General features: G+C 55.0%; 2 protein-coding genes and 1 long non-coding RNA gene across 9 annotated transcripts in view; 1 reads left to right on the top strand and 2 right to left on the bottom strand.

The window, feature by feature from the left end:
* Positions 1 to 2,375: 2,375 nt before the first annotated feature.
* On the bottom strand, positions 2,376 to 11,340 carry GCNA (germ cell nuclear acidic peptidase). Its single transcript, XM_067469443.1, is given in 10 exon segments — positions 2,376 to 2,642; positions 3,790 to 3,994; positions 5,365 to 5,503; positions 6,055 to 6,199; positions 7,465 to 7,535; positions 7,537 to 7,599; positions 8,151 to 8,623; positions 10,737 to 10,801; positions 11,009 to 11,069; positions 11,207 to 11,340. Coding segments are annotated over 10 exon segments (1,542 nt in total). The 5' UTR covers positions 11,274 to 11,340; the 3' UTR covers positions 2,376 to 2,389.
* A 1,604-nt stretch (positions 11,341 to 12,944) lies between these two features.
* LOC137097216 (uncharacterized) lies at positions 12,945 to 15,938 on the bottom strand. 2 transcript variants are annotated; one of them, XR_010910070.1, is made up of 3 exons: positions 15,319 to 15,938; positions 13,800 to 13,926; positions 12,945 to 13,349 (listed from the first exon to the last, which is right to left on the bottom strand). It is a non-coding gene; the product is annotated as an uncharacterized lncRNA (long non-coding RNA). The 2 variants fall into 2 exon arrangements; XR_010910069.1 differs by lacking the exon at positions 12,945 to 13,349 and having other exon boundaries at positions 13,720 to 13,926.
* Positions 15,939 to 16,123: 185 nt separating this feature from the next.
* The window catches only part of SBF1 (SET binding factor 1), a 38,803-nt gene continuing 35,584 nt past the window's right edge, over positions 16,124 to 19,342 (top strand). For all 6 annotated transcript variants that reach the window (XM_067469429.1, XM_067469430.1, XM_067469426.1 and 3 more), the window contains exon 1: positions 16,124 to 16,486. In XM_067469429.1, the coding sequence (XP_067325530.1) occupies positions 16,432 to 16,486 (55 nt within the window). In that variant the 5' untranslated portion in view covers positions 16,124 to 16,431. The remainder of the gene's footprint in view (positions 16,487 to 19,342) is intronic.

Below are 19,342 nucleotides of genomic sequence, written 5' to 3'. Positions count from 1 at the left end.
ATCTTCTTTGCTGTGACATAGTGTGCTTTTGTGTCAGAATAATAATAATAATAATAATAATAATAATAAGAAGAATAATCTTTGTTTATACCCCGCCACCATCTCCGCAAAGGGGACTCGGGGGGGCTGACATGAGGCCAAGCCCAGGAGTGCATTACAACAGAATAAAACCAAAAACAGAACAAACATCACAATAAAATAAATAAACTTAAGAATACAATAAAACAGTGCAAAAATACGAGAGGTAAATCACAATCACAATGAGTGGGCCACATGTACAGGATAAAATAATAAGAACTCAAGGATGAGAGAAATGAAACTGAAATATTGGTGAGGGAGAAACTCATTGGAAAGGGAGTCGTGTAGACAGGCCTTCAAACAGTGTGTGTGGGGGGGGGGGGGGGAGTACAGTATGGGGACCATTTAACGAACTTTGGGCACCTTTAAACAGGGAATCACACTTTCCAACCAGGAACAGATTGTCTTTATTGCTACAAATAAGGATGTTTATAAAAATGATCGGAAGGGCAAGGTGTCCTGGTGGTGTGGACCAAGGCCCGGGGCCACCCTTCCGGGGGCTTCTCTCGACTTCCCTTCCATCCTTGCGGAGCGGCCCCTCCTCGTGTGGAAAGCGAGCAGCCCTCGGCCCCAGAACTCCCGGGCGGGAACCCGGCCTTGTGTGGGGCCAAAGAAGGGGGCAAAGCACAACACTCAGCACACTTTGGGGACCTCCAGGGCCTGGTCAAGAAATGTGCCTATTCTCTTTTCAACCATGTGAGCGAATTCAAGGGAGACCAAAGAGAGAGCTGAAGAGTGCCGAGCCAGCGAGAAGGCCGACACGAGGGGCGAAGGCGGCCGGGGGGGGGGGGATGGGGGGGGGGACGGGACACCAACTTTCTAACCAAAAAACAGGCATCACCAAAAAACAGGCATCACCTTCTATTCTGCTTTGGTTAAACCACTTTACCTGGAATATTGTGTCCAATTCTGGGCACCACAATTCAAGAGAGATATTGACTCTAAGCTGGGATGTGTTCAGAGGAGGGCGACTAAAATGATCAAGGGTCTGGAGAACAAGCCCTATGAGGAGCGGCTTAGGGAACTGGGCATGTTTAGCCTGGAGAAGGCTGAGAGGGGATATGATAGTCATGTATAAATATGTGAGAGGAAGCCACAGGGAGGAGGAGGAGGGAGCAAGCTTGTTTTCTGCTTCCCTGGAGAGAGACTAGGACGCAATGGAGCAATGGCTTCAAACTACAAGAGAGGAGATTCCACCTGAACATGAGGAAGAACTTCCTGACTGTGAGAGCTGTTCAGCAGTGGAACTCTCTGCCCCGGAGGGAGTGTGGTGGAGGCTCCTTCTTGGGAAGCTTTTAAGCAGAGGCTGGATGGCCATCTGTCAGGGGTGCTTTGAATGCAATATTCCTGCTTCTTGGCAGAATGGGGTTGGGCTGGATGATGGCCCAGGAGGTCTCTTCCAACTCTAGGATTCTAGGATTCTAAGGAAAGACGTTCAGACAGAACTCGATGACATGGATGACCTGCAAGCAGGAAATTAGGTAACACTTGTTTCTGAATTGTTGTCTTAAATAGCTGACAAGAAGGTCCCAGCAGAAGAACAAAGGAAAAGAGGAATGTGGCAGGAAAGAGTGCGCGCACACATGCTCCACATCTTTTGATTACAAAACCCCTGCGTTGTGATCCCCGCGTGGCCCCTATCTTTCCTCAGCCGACCCAACAGGTGTAGAATCCTAGAATCCTAGAGTTGGAAGAGACCTCCTGGGCCATCCAGTCCAACCCCATTCTGCTAAGAAGCAGGAATATTCTTCCTCGTGTTCAGATGTACTTGCAAATGATTCTTGTGTTTCCTCCTCCGGGCCTCTTCATGCCTGACTTCAAAGGACACTCGAGGTTCTGGGTTCGCCTCCCAAAGGGACAACTCAACGTATTCAAACAATAAGACGAAGGTGTCCAAGATCCGGCCAGGGAGTGCCATGGCTCTCTACTTGGAAGGCGTGGTGGTTTTTAAATGTGATTTTTAGTGCTGTTTGTGTTTAATTCTGTTTTAATGTTTGTATATTTGAAATGGGGTACCGATGCTTTTATGTCAAGCCGCTTTGTGTTCCCTGTGGGGAGATAGAGCGGGGTATAAATAAATATAACAATGACAGTAATAATAACAAGAGCCTTTCCTCTACTTTATTTGCAACTGATCCAGCAATTCAATGCTCTGAGCTATATTAAAAACATGTGTGGGTCAAGGGGGGGGGGCTGTTGCATCCAGGCTGGTCTGGGGAGGGAGAGGGGCGCCAGCAGCCATCGGTCCCCTGCGGCCACGGCCTGGCCCCTCCCTCTCTCCCTCCCTCCCTCCCCCCCCTCCCTCCCTCCATCAAGGGCTGAGCACACGCTCCCGGGAGGAGGCAAAGTCTGCGCTGAGCTTCTTCATGACGGCTCCGTGGCTGAGGCCTTCCTGTGAGCGCTTTGCCGAGCTGTAGTTCTCCTTCACGAACTTTGCAAAAGGAGTCAGCGCCCTGCCGGCCGGCGTGCCGTCTTTCCTGGTGGGCTGGCACAGCACCAGCGGGCCCCGGCACAGGGCGCAGGCAAAGCGCTGCGTGTCCAAGGACTTGGAGTGGCGCCCAATCCTGGAAGCCAAGCACACGAGAGGGGCCTGGTCACGGAGGAGGAGGAGGAGGAGGAAGGGCGGCTTGCCTCCGCCTCCCTCCTCAGAGGCGCCACAAGGAGGAGCCGCACTCCCGGCACTCCCAAGGCCAAACCGGACGGGCCACGGCCTTCGGACAGGAATGGGAACACTCCAAGACTATGCAACAAAAATACCACTTGAACATAAAGTAAACAATAATAGAATTCAGCAAGCAGTATAGACATGTTGTCAAACAATGATGTCAGTGATGTCAAACAATATTATGTAAATAGCACCTCTGAGGATGCTTGCCATAGATGCAGGCGAAACGTCAGGAGAGAATGCCTCTAGAACATGGCTATATAGCCCGAAAAAACCCACAAGAACCTAGTGATTCCAGCCATGAAAGCCTTCGACAATATTATGTAAATTTTGGTACAGTCTCTTTAGAATAAGATCAATGTCGTATCTTCTTATGTTGAGTAGCTTATATTATAACACTCCAGGAATGGAAGGAGTCTCCGGGGTTAAAGGACAGGCCTTTAAGGGAGAGAGAGGAAGGGGAAAGGCCACAAAACCCAGGGACTCGTGGGCCATCTTTCCCAGGGATTTCTGAGGAAAACAATCTCACAACCAGCAACAGGCAGAGCAAAGCAAACCCCTATTAAAACAGGCTCAAAACTGTCCTAAAGGCACCAGATCCCGCCTGATCTTGGAGGCCAAGCTAGGTCTCCAAGGGGATTTGGGTCTTGTCTCCAGAGAAGGGGAGAAGCTGTTGCCGTGACAAAATGCATTCACCCCACAGAGAAGAACAAGAAGACTGGGGATGTGCCGCTCTCTGGGTGTGTCTGCGCTACACACTTAAGCAAGATTCATACCCATGTAAAAGGAAAACAGAAGTTAAGAGGCAGGGAAATGGGGGGGGGGAGGGGGGAGGTTGGAGCAAAATGCAGCCGTGCTCCAAGAGAGAAGCTCTTTTCCCTCCCACGCTTCTCTTTCTGCCCTTCTCTGAATGTTGCAACCCTTCCTGATTCAAATGCCCAGGGTGATCTTGGGTGGGTGGGTTCTCGACAGGACAAGGAGGAAGGGGGGGTCTCCCACCGCAGACCCCGATCCCAAGTCTCCCCTCCCTCCCTCCCCCCACTTACGTGTTCCCACACCGAGAGCATTTGTAGGTGAACTTGTAGTTGATCTCGTAGTTGTGGCAGCGTTCCACCACAGGGAGCTCCGGGTGGATCATGGCCGCCTTCCTGGCATACAGGCTCCAGAACCGGCCGTGTCCATCCCGAACGCCGTGGATGAGCCACGTGGCTGCGTGGCAGAGTTCGTGGATCAACGTGTCCCTCAGGCGATCTAGTCCAGGGAGAAGCAGGAGAGGCATCAGGCAGGAGCCCCGGGACTCGGCTGCCCGGAAGGAGGGCCACCCGGCTGGGCTCCTGGGCAGAGTGGCCCTTCTGCTGCCCGGTGCCACCCACCGTTTTGTCCTGAAGCCAATTAAAGGACCGCTAATACTCCGGAGGGGAGCACCAGGGTCCCAAAGGACACGGACGGGCCAGAGTGGGCAGAATGCAAAACAATTGTGGCGTGGAAAAAAGGAAGCGCCTGTTGTTGGAGGAAACGAGGCTCGAAGGTTGGGCTGGACAGGGAAGCGCTTTAGTGGGCCTGATCGACTTCGTTTTGACAGTAACGCCCCGTGGTCTGTATTATTGCTGAGCTCTGCCATCGGGACCACGTTAGAAACGCGGTGACTGCAACATTACAGCCCCGGACCCACAATGACAAGGGTTGGTGACCGAGAGCCCCAAACCCCGAGAACACCCTCCTCTGAAATAAGTAACACGCTCTGACACAGACAAGGCGGCCACGCGTACATTAGAGAGTGGCTCATGAGCACTGGGTCCTGTAATCCTGGAGGGCCGTGAAGCACTAACGCTAGGGCAGGCGTTAACTCCCTCAACCAGGGCTGTGAGCAGAGGGGACAGGCAACACTCGGCCCCTTGGCCCAACCCTGGCTCCCTTCTCCACCCCTGCCCCCCCCCCCCCCCCACAGAGACAGAAGGGCGGGTTTTCCAGTCCCGTGCAAGGATATACACCTCGGCCGGCAGGCCGGTAAGGAGGCAGGAGCAAGGAAAGGCACGGGCACGGGAGGGGCGGCCCTTGGCTTGAAAGCGACCCCGGTCAAAAAGGTTCAAGGGGTCCCAGGGCCCTCAAGTTCAACAGGAGCCCATAACAGGATGCGGCCGCCAAGGCAAAAGCCACGAGGAGAGCCGTGTCCCAACTGAGGGAAGGCTTAGCGCGCCTCTCTGTTCTGCTCCGGCCAGGCTTCCGGTTCTGGGCACCAGGTGAAGGGGGAGGGTGGCCGGATCAGAGTGCTCACTCCAGGTGACCACAGGCTTGGGAAGCGTGCCCGAAGGGGAACAACTCAGGGAGGTCAGTGCGTTTAGCTTGGAGAGAGAAGGCTGAGAAGAGATGTGGGCAGGTCTAGTGAAACACCTGAAATAGGTGGAGCAAGCCTATCCAACGGATTCCGATGGTCAGGAGGGGGATTCCACCCAAATGCCAGGAAAACAGGGGCCGGGTGCCTTTGTGCCCTTCTTCCCGGTCGTGCTGAGGGTGTGGGCGCTCTCTCTGCCCTTCCCGCTCTGGCTCCCTCTGCTTGAGCACACGGTGGGGCCTGGGGGCACTCTGGGGCCAGCGCTTCCTCCCCCCCCCCCCCCGATTACCTGCAGAGTCACAGACTTTCTCAGAGAGCATGATCCGCGCATAGCGCTGCTCCGGGGGGCCCTTCCGCTTGCCCGTGACGCAGCACCCGGCCGTCTTCCGCATCTTCTTGTTCCAGAGGATCTCCATACTCACCGGCAACTGAGAGAACAGGCACAGAGTTGTGGAACCGGGAGCCGAGTTCAATTCCGGGCCAAACAGAGGCAGGCTAAAGCAAGGAGGCGGTGAGGACCCCACCACAGCCTTCACCCAATTCCACGGCCACAGGACAGAGGGGAGGGACCACGGAGAACTCGGCCACGCTAACGGAGACTTCCAGCCAGTTCTGCTCATGGCTCCGTCCACTGGACACCGGGCAGAGACCACGCTTCTCCCAAGAAGACAGCGGCAGGTCACCCCAGCCGCCGAGCAGGCACTGCTGTCCACTCAGCTGTGGCAAAGGACGTTCCACAGAGAACCCCCCCTCCCCCAATGCCACACAGAGGAGAGCGGTGTGCACGTGGCATTTCCCAAGGCCCACCAGGTCGGGTCGCATGAGTCCTTTGGGGAAGGGCACCCCTCCTTCCTCATTGTGCCAGGGAAGGGCTGAGGGCAAGGCAGAAAAGCCTGGCTAGGGCGTCCTTGGGCCGCCTGGAAGCAGAAGCCGCAGAAGCCCCCCACCCCCACCCCCACCCCCAGGCCGCTCAGCCTACCTTTTGCTCAAAGACAGAAGTGTTGTAGAAGGCATAGAGGCTCAGCGCCAGCTCCTCCTTCTGACTCCGGAAGCGCTTGGACTGCTGGGACTCGGGGTCTGACAGCGCCTGCAAGAAGCAGCCCTGCACCCGGCAGGAGCCCCCCCTGCAAAGAGAAAGGCCCAAAGGGTGGGTGTGTGTGTGGGGGGGGGGGGGCTGCCATGTTGGCATTGCAGAAGGCCTCAGCAGGGAGATGCCTTGTGGGCCCCAGGCATTCAAGGTCCCACAGGAATTTGCCCCACAACATTGTGACTGCCACCCTCTCACTGCATGGCTTCCGGCCTCCTCCCAGAAGACTCCAATCAGGGGAAAGCTCCTCTTAAGCCCCCCCCCCCCAAGCAACAACAAGAGTCTCCTCTGAGCAGCTCAACCAGGAAATTCCAAATGGATCCCCCCCCTCCCACCCACCCAGAGGGTCTTCCTCCAGGGGCAAACCCAGAATGGGCCACTTGGAAATCCCTGAACAGACTCAGAAGCGGAGTGGGCAGATCAAGACAACCTGGCAACACCTAAAAGAACCCCCCCCCCCTTGTGTGACTGTGCAGCAAACAGACAACTCTGCACCTGTATGCCTGTCCACTGTGCCCTGCCTCATGCACAGAGGACGAATGGTTGGAGGCTACAGACAATGCTGTCATGTTCATCGAGCTCCCCCCCCCCCCCCAACAAGCCTCTTGCTCTGACTCCACTTGGGCGACCTTGAGACTGGCCCACCTGGTCCTCACTGGCCATTCCCACCTCCATTCATCCACTCAGGCTAGGCGGGTCTCTGGGGGTCTTTGTGGCCCCTTTTTGGTCTCAGTGGAACTTCATGCCACCAGCACCTCACAGGCCCTTTATGAGAAAGTTTAAAAGCCTCAGCCCCACCCAGAGACCCCGGGATCCCCCCCCCCACACACACACACCTCTTCTGCAGGCACTGACTATGCCCCCCCCCACCCCCACCCCACTTGGACCCTTTTGGGCCAGAATGGCTCAGACACGGCTCAAAGGCCCTTCCTTCCGAAGAGAGGCCACTGCTTCCCCGCCCTTGTGCCTCTCGGAAGCAACCAGCTGGGACCCCTCCCTGCCCATGAACCAGAGGAGAGCCTGGGCGGGGGAGGGTGGGGGGGCATCTCACCTGGGAAATGGCTCAGGCAGGAGGCCATGGGCTGAACTTCTGCTCCAAATTAGCCAAGTGACCGTGGGCTAAGTGTCCCCCCCGCCCCCACGCCTCTGGGCTGTGGCTGAGGCAAGTGGGAGAGGGGAAGCCAGGCACTCAGTCCCATCCTTGGGGGGGGGGGGGGGAAGGCCAGCTAGGGAGACCCCGAAACGCGGCTCCTCTGGGAGGGAGGGAGGGAAGGGGATGGGGAAGGGGGCCGGAAGGCTGACCTGGCGGAGGGCGTCCTGTGCAGCTGGGTGACGTCGGCAAGCACCTTGCCCTGGGGAGGCCCAGCCGGGGGGCGTCGATGGCCGGGGCCCCTCCCTCTTGGCTGCTGGGCAGGGGCTTTCCGGAGGAAGGACGCTCTCCTGCCAGGAACACACCCAGGCAAGCGCTCAGGTGAGCAGAACTAAGCTCCGTGTCAGAACAGAACCACCTGGGCAATTCAGCCCCCCTGCATTCCCCCCAGCTACTGCCCCCACTATGCAAAAGGGCTAAAATCCTGCCCCCCCCCCCGCCCCCCGGGAGCACTCACTCCTCTTCCCAAGGCAAACTGAGAGGCATCACCCGCCTCTTCCCAACGTAGGAGCAGCTCTACCCTTCAAAATTGCCAGAACAGTGACAATAATGGCCATGTTTCCCCATCAAGAGCTCTCTTCCTCCATTTCACCCAAGGCAACAAACATCTCCCCAGAGAGGCGCAGGCAGGACCAGGCCCACAACCCGGCCATCCTGGCTGAAGGGCTCGGCAAGAGGAGGCAGCACAGCCGGGCCTCTCATGTGGCGCCAGGGATTCCACGGCAGTGGGTGGCAGCACCAGGAGCAGCGCACGCGCACACACGTCCTCCCTCCCCCTGCCAAGTCTCTCTCTCCCCCCCTCCCCCCTCCCTCTAGGCCCAGGCCATTCATGGTGGACGGGGGCCTCTCGCTTACCGGGGGTGCGGGGGCCACTGTTTTCGGAAGAGAGGAGCATCCGTTGCTTGATGCGTGTGGCCAGGCTGCCAATCTCCTCGTCGGAGCTCCCGGATCCCGACCCAACACTCATTGCTGGCCGCCAGCGGTGGGCTGTTGTGCTGGGTGCCCCGCTCCCCCTCTCGGAGCCCCCCCACCTCTCCTCCTCCTTCTCCTCTTCCTCATTCGAGGAAGAGGCGGGACTCTCCTTGCGAGGGGCATGACCCCCCAGCGAGGAGGCAGGCTGCCCTCTCCTCCAACCGCCCTGCTGGACGCCCGACCGCTGGGCCTGGCGGGGACTCCTCGGCGTGAAATCCACAAAGACCTGGTCGTCATCGCTGTCGCTGAAGGTGAGCGGGGGCGGGAGCGACACCGAGCGAGGGGTCCCCTTCTTCCGGGGCGTTCCAGGGGCGCCTGCTGATGGGAGAGGCCTGGGCCCTGCAGGGCAAGAGGGTTCACGGGGTCAGTGGCCGGCAGCTTTTAGAGAAAGGCAGATCAGCACTCGGCACACATTGCATGGCAACCAGGAGCAAGAATGCGGCAAAATCCAGGAAGGCCCACATGGGGGTCAAGGGCTTCTTGACCGCATTTCTGTACGGCCTGCATCAAGGGGAGCCAAGTGCCTAGGTGCAGGGAAATGCGCCTCATGCTGCATGCTGTCCTGCCTTGGCCAGACCACACATGGAATCACACCATGCCCAGTTCTGGGCATCGCAGTTGCAGGGAGATGTTGACTCTCATAAGCTAGAATACTGAGTTCGGAGGGAGACTCAAGTGATCCAGGGGGGTCTGAAGAACAAGCCCCCCGAGGACCGGGCGGCTGGAAGAGATTCTGGGCGTGTTTAGAAGAGAAGGCTGAGAGGATGACGAGGGCCAGGGATCGAGAGGGGAGGGAGGACAGAGGGAGGAGGAGGAGGGAGCACGCTTGCTTTCTGCTGCCTTGGAGACCGGGACGTGCAACAAGGAGATTCCACCTGAACATGCGGAAGAGCTTCCTGAGTGGGAGAGGGAGCTGTTCAGCAGTGGAACTCTCTCCCTCTCTCTCTGCCCAGAGGGAGTGTGGTGGGGGGGGGGCTCCCTCTTTGGAGGCTTTGAAGCAGAGGCTGGGAGGCCATCTGTCGGGGGGGGGGGGGGGCTGTGAAGGCAATTTTCCTGCTTCTGGGCAAAATGAGGTTGGACTGGATCATGGCCCACCAGGTCTCTTCCCACTCTAGGATTCTAAGATTCTATGATCATTTCCCACAAGAGCCCCCAAGGTGACAAACACACAAAATATAACAAGACTATAATAAAACACACAATTATTATAAAAATATAATAAAACACACAAAATATAATGCATTCAAATACAAAACTATTGTAAAATGCCCTTGAAAACTCCTCCTAAACCAAGCCCTGAATGTAGAGAGACCTTCCAAGCCCTGGCGGCCTGAGCCAAGGACGCAGAGGAGATGGGCCTGGCCGGCCTTCCCCGGGCGCGACAGAAAACCCGCCAGGCTCGCTCCGGGCAGCAGGGCCTCTCCGCAGAGGGAGCAACAACTGGATAGGAAACTGCTGCTGACTGTCTGCCGTTGTGCTATAGCGTGGTGGGTCTCCACTTGGGGGTCCTCACATGTTTTGGCCTACCACTCCCAGAAATCCCAGCCAGTTTACCAGCTGAGTTGAAGGCCAAAACACCTGGGGAGCCACAGGTTGAGAACCACTGCCAAAGAGAGTGTCCTCCCTACTGTGTCCGCACATGGTTTGGCAGCTGCAGAGTGGCAGGTAGGAAGGAAGGTGCTCCAAAGGGTCACCACTTCTGCACTTTGGCCTCTTTCTCCCCTCTTTGGAAGAACCTTTCTGCAACCTTAAGAAAGCTCAGAGCATTCTTGGGGATCCATCTCACCCAGCATATTCTTTTTTTGCATTATTACCATCTGGCAGAGGGTGCAGGGTGACAAAGACAAGGACAGACAGCCTGAGAGAAAGCTTTTACCCTAGAGCTGCGGCCGTTTTGAACTCTCTGGTTTTGCATTGATGTGGCATGGGGGGCTGTGCGGTGGTGGTGCTGCTGGTGGGAGTGGAGAGGGATGGGTGTGATGTGTGATGGGGAAAGCATTTAATGTCATTGTGTTTTTAGTGATGAGATGCTAGTGATTGGTTATTATAGTAATTAGTGTACTAACTGTGTATTGATTAGGTTGCTGTTGTTGTTGTTCATTCGTTCAGTCGTCTCCGACTCTTCGTGACCTCATGGACCAGCCCACGCCAGAGCTCCCTGTCGGCCGTTACCACCCTCAGCTCCCTCAAGGTCAGTCCAGTCACTTCAAGGATGCCATCCATCCATCTTGCCCTTGGTCGGCCCCTCTTCCTTTTGCCTTCCACTTTCCCCAGCATAATTGTCTTCTCTAGGTTGCTAACTGTTTTTATATTGGTGTATTGAACTTTGCTGTTTCCTGTGTGTTGTGAACCGCTGTGAGTCGCCTCCGGGCTGAGAATAGCGGTATAGAAGTAAATAAATAATAATCAATAAATAAAGACAATAATGCTATTCTGTTCTATTCCCACTTGCCTCTTTGGGCGGATCCGTATTTGTTGGTGAGGTAACTGAAGAAATCCTCCTGGGGCTCCTTCGCTCTGGAGAGAAGGCACAAAGCCAGCAGGTAAGAAGAGGTGTCCCCCCCCCCCCCACCGGGCCCCCCTCGCCCTCCGTCCTGCCTCTGGGCGCCTTCCAGCTGGGGGTCAGGCCTGCTCGGAGTCGCCCCCCCCTCCTCCTCCCCAGGGTGCCCCCCTTCTCCGCTCGGAGGCTCCGCCCTCCCCAGCCCCGCCCCCCCCCAGGCCCACCTCCGGGCGAGGCTCCTGCTGCTGCTGGGGGCCGCCCTCGGGGTCTTCATCCGGGACAGGACTGCGGGGGAGAGAGAGGGAGGGGAGAAGGAGACTGAGGGGCGCTCAGCGGGGGATCCTCCAGTCCGAGGGAGGGGACTCTGAGCCGGGAAGGAAGGGAGGCGCCTCTCCCTGCCTGGCTTCCCTCGGGGCACTTACACTGCTCGAAGGCCTCGTCTTCCTCGTCGCTGGCCCGGCCGCGGAACAACAGCGCCCTCTCCGCCATGACACCGGGGAAGGAAGGAGGGAGGGAGGGAGCCACTTCCCCGGATTTAAAATTCCCGCTCGCCCGGCGGGCAGCAATGACGCACTTCCGGCGCACGCGCAGGGAGGAGGGGAAGGCAGCCCGCGCCGGAAGGAGGCCCAGCAGAGGGGGCGGGGCCACAGCGGGGAGGCCGCTATGGATTGTGGGAGTTGAAGTCCAACACTCCAGGAAGCGGGCCCAGGTTGCCCTGCAGGGAGCACACCACTCCTCTGTGGCTCCACGGGCTGCCAGTCTGCTCCCGGGCACAATTCAGAGTGCTGGCCTTGGCCTATAGAGCCCTAAACCAGTGGTTCTCAACCTGGGGGTCGGGACCCCGGGGGGGGGGGGGGGATCACCAAAGAGCATCAGAAAACAGTATTCTCTGTTGGTCATGGGGGTTCTGTGTGGGAAGTTTGGCCCAATTCTACCATTGGTGGGATTCAGAATGCTCTTTGATTGTAGGTGAACTATAAATCCTAGCAACCACAACTCCCAAATGTCAAGGTCTATTTCCCCAAAACTCCACCAGTGTTTGCTTTTGGGTATATTGAGTATCTGTGCCAAATTTGGCCCAGATCCATCATTGTTTGAGTCCACAGTGCTCTCTGGATGTAGGTAAACTACAACTCCAAAACTCAAGGTCAATGGCCAGCAAACCCTTCCTCTGGGTGGGTTTTCTGTTGGTCATGGGAGTTCTGTTTGCCAACTTTGGTTCAATTCCATCGTTGGTGGAGTTCAGAATGCTCTTTCACTGCAGGTGAACTATAAATCCCAGCAAGCAGGCATGTAGCCAGGGGGGGGGGCTCGGGGGGCTTCAGCCCCCCCCGAAATTCTCACGGTGGTTCGCGAAAAGGCCTTACTGGTGCATTATTTAAACTGTTATGTTTATTAATATCATGATTTGATCACCATTCTCAATATATCCCATATGTATGGGGGTATTGGGGTAATGATACAAAAGGTTTGCTAGGCTAGACTCTCTTTCACTCAGACTCAGCCCCCCCCGAAACTCAGCCCCCACCGAAACCCCCCCTGAAATTTTTTTAGCCCCCCCCGAAATGAAATCCTGGCTACGGGCCTGCCAGCAAGTATAACTCCCAAATGACAAAATCGCCCCCCCCCCCCCCCGAGAACCCCACCAGTATCCAAATTTGTGTATTGGGTATTTGTGCTCAGTTTGGTCCAGTGAATGACAATACCATCTCAGATATTTACATGACGATTCATAACAGTAGCAAAACGACATTTATGAAGTAGCAACGAAAATAATGTTATGGTTGGGGGTCACCACAACATGAGGAACTCGATTAAGGGGTCACGGCATTAGGAAGGTTGAGAAGCACTGCCCTAAACAGTTCTGGCCCTACTTACTTCTCCGAATAAATCTCCTCCTATGAACCAGTTAGGACACTAAGATGGTCTGGGGAGGCCCTGGTCTCTTTCCCGCCTGCATCACAGGCAGGCTTGGCGGGGACGAGAGACAGGGCCTTCTCAGTGGTGGCCCCTCGGCTGTGGAACACCCTGCCTGCAGATATCAGATCGGCCCCCTCCCTGCTGGTGTTTCGGAGGAAAGTGAAGACCTGGCTGTTTGAACAAGCATTTGACTAAACAGTGTAATTGAACATAGGAATACGGAATAATGGATGATGAGACTGGATTCTGAATTTACTGTTGAGGCGCTAATGATTGTTATACAGATGTTTAACGATTTATGTTACAATGGTTTTTAATTGCCCTGTACTTGTCTCGTGTTGTTTTGTATCGATGTTGTTCCCTGCTTTGCATCACCGGAGGGCTGAGAAAAGCCGTAGAAAAATAAAGTAAATAAATAAATAATTGTCGCTCACCAAACCACCCTAAAGTCTTCCAAGGGAAGAAATAGTAAATTTTTACTTTATATCCACACTCTCAGAATGAATCGAGGCTTTAAAATGGTAGTATTTTGTTTTCCGTTTGTATTGCGTGATGTGGTTCTGGGGCGCCTCGAGTCGTGCGGGAGACAGGCCACATTCAGGCAGGAACCACGACAACAACAACAGCTCTGGGGAAAGCAGGATTCTGTACACAAAGGAAGAGAAAAGAGTGCAGTTTTAGAGTCATGTTATTTTGGGAATTATGGAAGTTTTGGAACTGTGCATTGGCAGGCTGCAGGGAAAGCAGGGTCCGGTCTAAAAGCAGGTGTTCTTTATGGTGAAAGAATGGCGAAATGGTGATGTATGCGTGAGGATGACAGAGTGTTTATATGTGAGTGAATGCTGAGTAAAAATGTAACCCCCCCCCCTTTTGTTAGCCAATGTAACTGTAGGTTGTGAATCCAATGTAGTTACATAGAATCTGTATGTTTGTAGTGTGGCATAAACAATGTGAGTTCACGTTTGATCAGTCCACACACGTTCTTGCCAGAGAAAGAAAATATGCCACATAGATGATCAATAAAGAAGAAGTAATTTACTCTTTGTAATTCAGAACAACATATGTACAATCATGTGATCAGTCGCATTAACTCACGTCATGTCCTTATAGAGAGATTTAAAATGGTTTCTTTGTCCATGTAGAAAATCTTCCTCCAGCAGCTCATGAAGCAAGAACGCACTTCAAACTGTCTGTCTCTCGGTCTCTCTGCAAGCACCTGTAACTGTAGCCAAAAGTCCCAGGCTCATCTAGCTCCCCAGGCGTAGCCCAACCAATCGACTTTGTGCATCTTATTTTACACGCGCACACTGATTTCTTACATGCTCCAACATTTGGTTTTTGTTGTATTTTTTGTGTTTATTGATGGGCGTGGCCTTATGTAAGCTGCCTGAGTCCCCTTGGAGGAGATGGAGGTGGGCTATAAGTAAAGTTTTATTATTATTTATTATGTATGCCTAATATTGTTCTTTGTGTAAAAATGTTGTCCTGTAAGTTCAGATATACCCTCCCACACTGAAAATTGCAGTAAAAAGAACCTGTGCTTCAAATATATTCAAAGGTTTTTCATGACAGTATTATTAATAATATTAACATTGCACATAGGCATGAAAGCCAGTATTGGGAACTGTATATTAGACTGACCTTGAGGGAGCTGGGGGTGGTAACGGCGGACAGGGAGCTCTGGCGTAGGCTGGTCCATGAGGTCACGAAGAGTCGGAGACGACTGAACGAATGAACAACAACGAACATATTATTCATGAGAGCCAGTATAACAGGAACTCTATATTATTGCTATTCTATATAGGCATGAGAGCCAGTGTTAGGGACCCTATATTGTTGTTGTTGTTAATATTATTATTAGACAGTCAACATTATAGGAACTCATTATTATTATTATTATTATTATTATTATTATTACATATATGTATGAAAGCTAGTATTGGGAACCCTATATTATTATTATTATGAATTATTCATGAGAATGTGTATTCCAAGAACTCTGTATTTTTGTTATATAGGCATGAGAGGAACGTATTGTTATTGTTATTATTACATATAAACATTAGAGGCAGTATTAGGAATCCTATTCTTATTATGTTAGGAACTCTGTATCATTATTATTTTTACTCAGTTCTTGTGGGTTTTTTCGGGCTACATGGCCATATAGCCCGAAAAAACCCACAAGAACTGAGTGATTCCGGCCATGAAAGCCTTCGACAATACATTATTTTTACTATTACTATTACCTACTGTGCTGTTGCACACTGGGCCTGTGCATCAGACTGTAGACAGGACATAAATTCCGTGTGCCCAACGGGATGCCGGGGCTGCCTCAGATTAAAGGCCTTTGGATTTCCTTAAAACAGAGTCTTTAGATTGCTTAAAGGTTCAACAAAGTTCTTTATTAACGAAAACAAACAGGTACTTTAAGGCTTTCTCAACAGTCTATTGGCTCTCTCTCAATCTTGTCCACAGGGAACAGGCACTATCTTCATAACTGTAACTAATGGGGAAATCCTTAACTTCTAATCTGGGCAGTCTGTCTTTGCCTCTGTTGGCGTGGAGCCCCTGCACCCAGCACCAACTGCTTCTGGCTTCCACGAGAGACCCTTACCAAGCAGAGCTTTGTAGACTTCCAGGGCAAAAGCAGTTCAGGTTTCGGTGATGGCTGGCTGAAGTCCCTCAGCAAAGGAGCTGTAAGGCTGTATAACCCCGGCCAAGCTGTAAAGCCAAGCCGTAGAAGATGAAGCTTTCTACAGGAGCTCTTGGTTTCGTGTCCTGCATGAAAGGCTTCTCTGTGTGGACTGAACCCAAAAAGGCTCCTATTCCCTCCAAAACCCCAAAAAGGGGGCGGGACCAGGGAACCTAACTCTAATTGACAGGTGGCTTGCCCTATGATTGCAGCCAAAAGAAGCCACCTCTCTCCAGAGCCCCTGAAACATAGGACTGCAACAAACATTCAATGCAAAGCAAACACAATTGGGGCTCCTGGTACAGCTGTACCTGCACACCTCCAGACCTGAGAACCAGCACGAGGAGCCTTTCTACCCAAGCGAGGCAACTTCGTTTGGCCTGCCTACTTTTTGAAGCGTATTCCCTTCTTCGACCATAGAGATGAAGGGTTCCGCCACCACGGGGGACCTCCGCCTGGGCCTGGGCGGGGATGATGATGATGATGATGCCAAGGCCGAGGCTGCTCCCAGGCTGCTCCCTCCCTTGTGGGGGGAACACAGGACAGCCACGGCGCCCCGCCCCCCGCCCCTGGCCCCGCCCCCTTCTCCCCTCCCTCCCGCCCCGCCCCGCCCTGCTTCCGCGGGGAGGGCCCTGCAGGCCGGAAGGGAAGGCGCGGCGGGCCAATGAGGGCGCGCCGGGGCCCGGAGCCGCCGCCCATTGGCTGAGCCTGCGGCGCGCCTGCGCAGTGGCGCCCCGAGAGGCCGGGCTGGGTCCTGCCGCCCAGGCAAGATGGCGGCGGCGGCTCTGCTGCTGCTGGTGCTGCTGTCGTGGAGTGAGGGGGCGGACAGGGCGAGGAGGCCGCGGGCAGTAGGGACGGGCGAGGGGCTGCGGCGCCGAGAGGCTTCGGCGGGGAAGGAGGCAGCGGCGGAGCGCGCGGCCGAGGGGCGGCCATGAGGCGGCGGAGCGGCGCCCCCACCCAGCCAGCCCAGCCCAGCCAGCCACCCCGGAAGCAGAGAGAGAGAGCAGCCCAGGAATCCCTTCCAACCAGCCAGCCATGGCCCGCCTCGCAGACTACTTCGTGGTCGTGGCCTTCTCGCCGGGAAAGCGCGGTGAGCCAGGGGCGGGCTTGGGCGGGCGGGAGGGCGGCAGGGGAGCAGGCCTGGGCCCTCTGGACTACAACTCCCACAGTTCCTCGCACCCGGTAGAGGCTGGACTCCAAAACACTCCGAAGGGGGAGGGGGGCCCGGGCCTGCTCCAGAGCACGGGGGACCCCCCTTCAGCCCAGTGCCCGGGCTCCATCTCCCGCAGCTCCCCATGGCAAGTGCAGACTCCTCTCCTCTAGTTCAAAGCAGGCAGTCGTCTGGGGTCCCATCCTGGGGTGCAGGGCAGTGTGGGGCCAGCCTAGAGGGGGGTGCCAGAGTCGCCCCTATTTATTTGTCCTGTCACGACAACAATCAAATTATATTGCATTTCTAACAGAATATGGATTAAATGTCCTTTGACCAGTCTCTGTCCCCTTGGAGTGCCTCTGGTGTTGCTGCCAGAAGGTCCTCCCTTGTGCATCATGTGGAAGAAGGGCTCAGGCTGCATTGCAGCAGGTGGTCAGTGGTTGGCTCTTCTCCGCACTCACATGTCGTGGATTCCACTTTGTGGCCCCCATTTCTCAAGGTTGGCTCTGCATCTCATGATGCCAGAGCGCAGTCTGTTCAGCGCCTTCCAAGTCTTCTTCTGTGTGCCCAGGAGGGAGTCTCTCACTTCGTATCAGCCATTGATTGAGGTTCTGGGTTTGAGCCTGCCACTTTTGGTCTCTCGCTTGCTGGGGTGTTCCAGCAAGTGTCTCTGTAGATCTTAGAAAACGATTTCTTGATTTAAGTCGTTGACGTGCTGGCTGATACCCAAACAGGGGATGAGCTGGAGATGTCTCTGCCTTGGTCCTTTCACTATTGGCTGCTCCTTCCCGGCGGATGTCAGGTGGTGCAATTCCGGCTAAGCAGTGTAATTTCTCCCGTGGTGTAGGGCGCAGACACCCCGTGATAATGCGGCATGTCTCATTCAGAGCCACATCCACTGTTTGAGCGTGGTGAGATGTGTTCCACACTGGGCATGCGTACTCAGCAGCAGAGTAGCACAAGCACAAGGGCAGATGTCTTCACTGTGTCTGGTTGTGATCCCCAGGTTGTGCCCCTGAGGCTGATGACCAGAGTGGAGCCAGCATGCTCAAGGCCACCCTTTCCCCCGGCCTCCCTCCATCTCCCTCTCCTCCCAACCCCCTCCCCCTCCCCCTGCACTCCTTCCTGGCCCTGTGTTTCTCGGCATCTGCTGTGGCTTCTCTGGCATTTGGGCTTCCTGACTCATAGGCTGCTGCGCTCTCTCTCTCTCGCTCTCTCTCTCTCTGCGGCAGAGCCAAGACTTCACATTGGGATGGATGACAGGGGCGCGGGAAAAAAGAGATGGGGCGGGGGGTGGGGGTGGGGATCTGCCTGCAGTTGTGGCTTGCAGCCTCTCAGTTGCTGGTTCCCCAAAGCAGAAGGCAGTGGTGCGGCTCTCCTCAGAGTCATGGGGTGGGGGGGGGGGGGGAGAAGGGCCATGGCAGGGATTGGGGCCCGGCCTTCAGAGGAGCCACAGGGCTTCTTCTTCCTGTCTCTGGGCCACCCTTTGGGGGCCCCCTGGGAGCCCGTCTCCCCCAGCCGTGCTCCCGACTCCGGATGCGCAGAGTTGGCCTGGGGGGATTTGCCCTGGTTTTCACCATGCTCGTGCTTCCGATGCCTTTGAGTACCTTGTGTGGGGCAGCCGTGTCACTGTGATGAAAACATACAGTCTTGCCGTTGAGCACCAAGTGGGGGAAGCTGGCCTGGCAGGAGCTGGTATCCCTGACTGGGTTCCCGTGGGCCTTCTGGCCAACTGACTGGGAAGAGTGGTGGGATCAGGGCCCTTGCCCCCACCCCCGCAATCACTGCTTCCCGGGGGGGGGGGGGGGTTGGGGACTGTTCCACCGCTCTGGGCTCCTTTGCGTAGGCCTGTGACGAGTAAATGCCAGTGCAAGGCAAACTGACAGGTTGCTGACAGGTTGAGGTTTTGCCGGGGAAGGAAGGCAGGCAGGAAGGAAGGAAGGAAGGAGAGGAGGGCCAGCCAGCGGGTGGGAAGTGGGCGGAGCGGCAGACGAACCACAAGAAGCAGCAGCAATTGCAGAAGCGGTGGTGGGCGCTGTGTGTGCCTGTACGTGTGAAGGAAGGAGAGAGGCTTCCTCTGCTGTGGGCCAGGCGAGGGGGGAGGAGGAGGAGGAGGAGGAGGAGGAGAGGCCTCAAGCGCCGTTCCGGGCCTCTGCCCCACTTGTTGTTGTTGTTGTTGTTCTTCTCCGGAAGGGCCCTCTTGTTCCCACGGTCCTGGCTGGGGGTGGGCATTGGACAGGCCACGGCCCCCTTCACTGGAGCCAGCCTGGCAGGCGGGACCCCCAGGCCCACTGTGGCACTCACTGCTCCTCCTGGCTTCCCCGCCGAGGATGGAGAGGGCAAAGCAAGCTCCCACTTCGTCGGTCTATGTGTTTCCTGAGCAAACAGCGGGCTCCTTCAGTTTCCGTCACCATTAACATTTGGCTTTGCGAGGCCAGAAAGCTTTATGATGCCAAGGAGTCTCATTCCTTGCAGGCCACGGCCCTAGCTTGCTACTATTTATTTATTTGTTTGTTTACTTTATTTATATACCGCTTTTCTCAGCCCTCATGCGACTCAAAGCGGTGAACAACATCAATACAAAACAACACGAGACAAGTATAGGGCAATTAAAAACAATTGAAACATAAATCATTAAACATCCATAGAACAATCATTATCGCCTCAACAGTAAAATCAGAATCCAGTCTCATCATCCATTATTCCATATTCCTATGTTCAATTACACTGTTTAATCAAATGCTTGTTCAAACAGCCAGGTCTTCACTTTCCTCCGAAACGCCAGCAGGGAGGGGG

This window comes from Anolis sagrei, chromosome 5 (assembly GCF_037176765.1).
Source record: "Anolis sagrei isolate rAnoSag1 chromosome 5, rAnoSag1.mat, whole genome shotgun sequence".
In the NCBI taxonomy this organism is placed as follows: Eukaryota; Metazoa; Chordata; class Lepidosauria; order Squamata; family Dactyloidae; genus Anolis; species Anolis sagrei.
The sequence above is the reverse complement of the archived record's forward strand: the minus strand, read 5'-3'. Positions and strand labels throughout refer to the sequence as shown.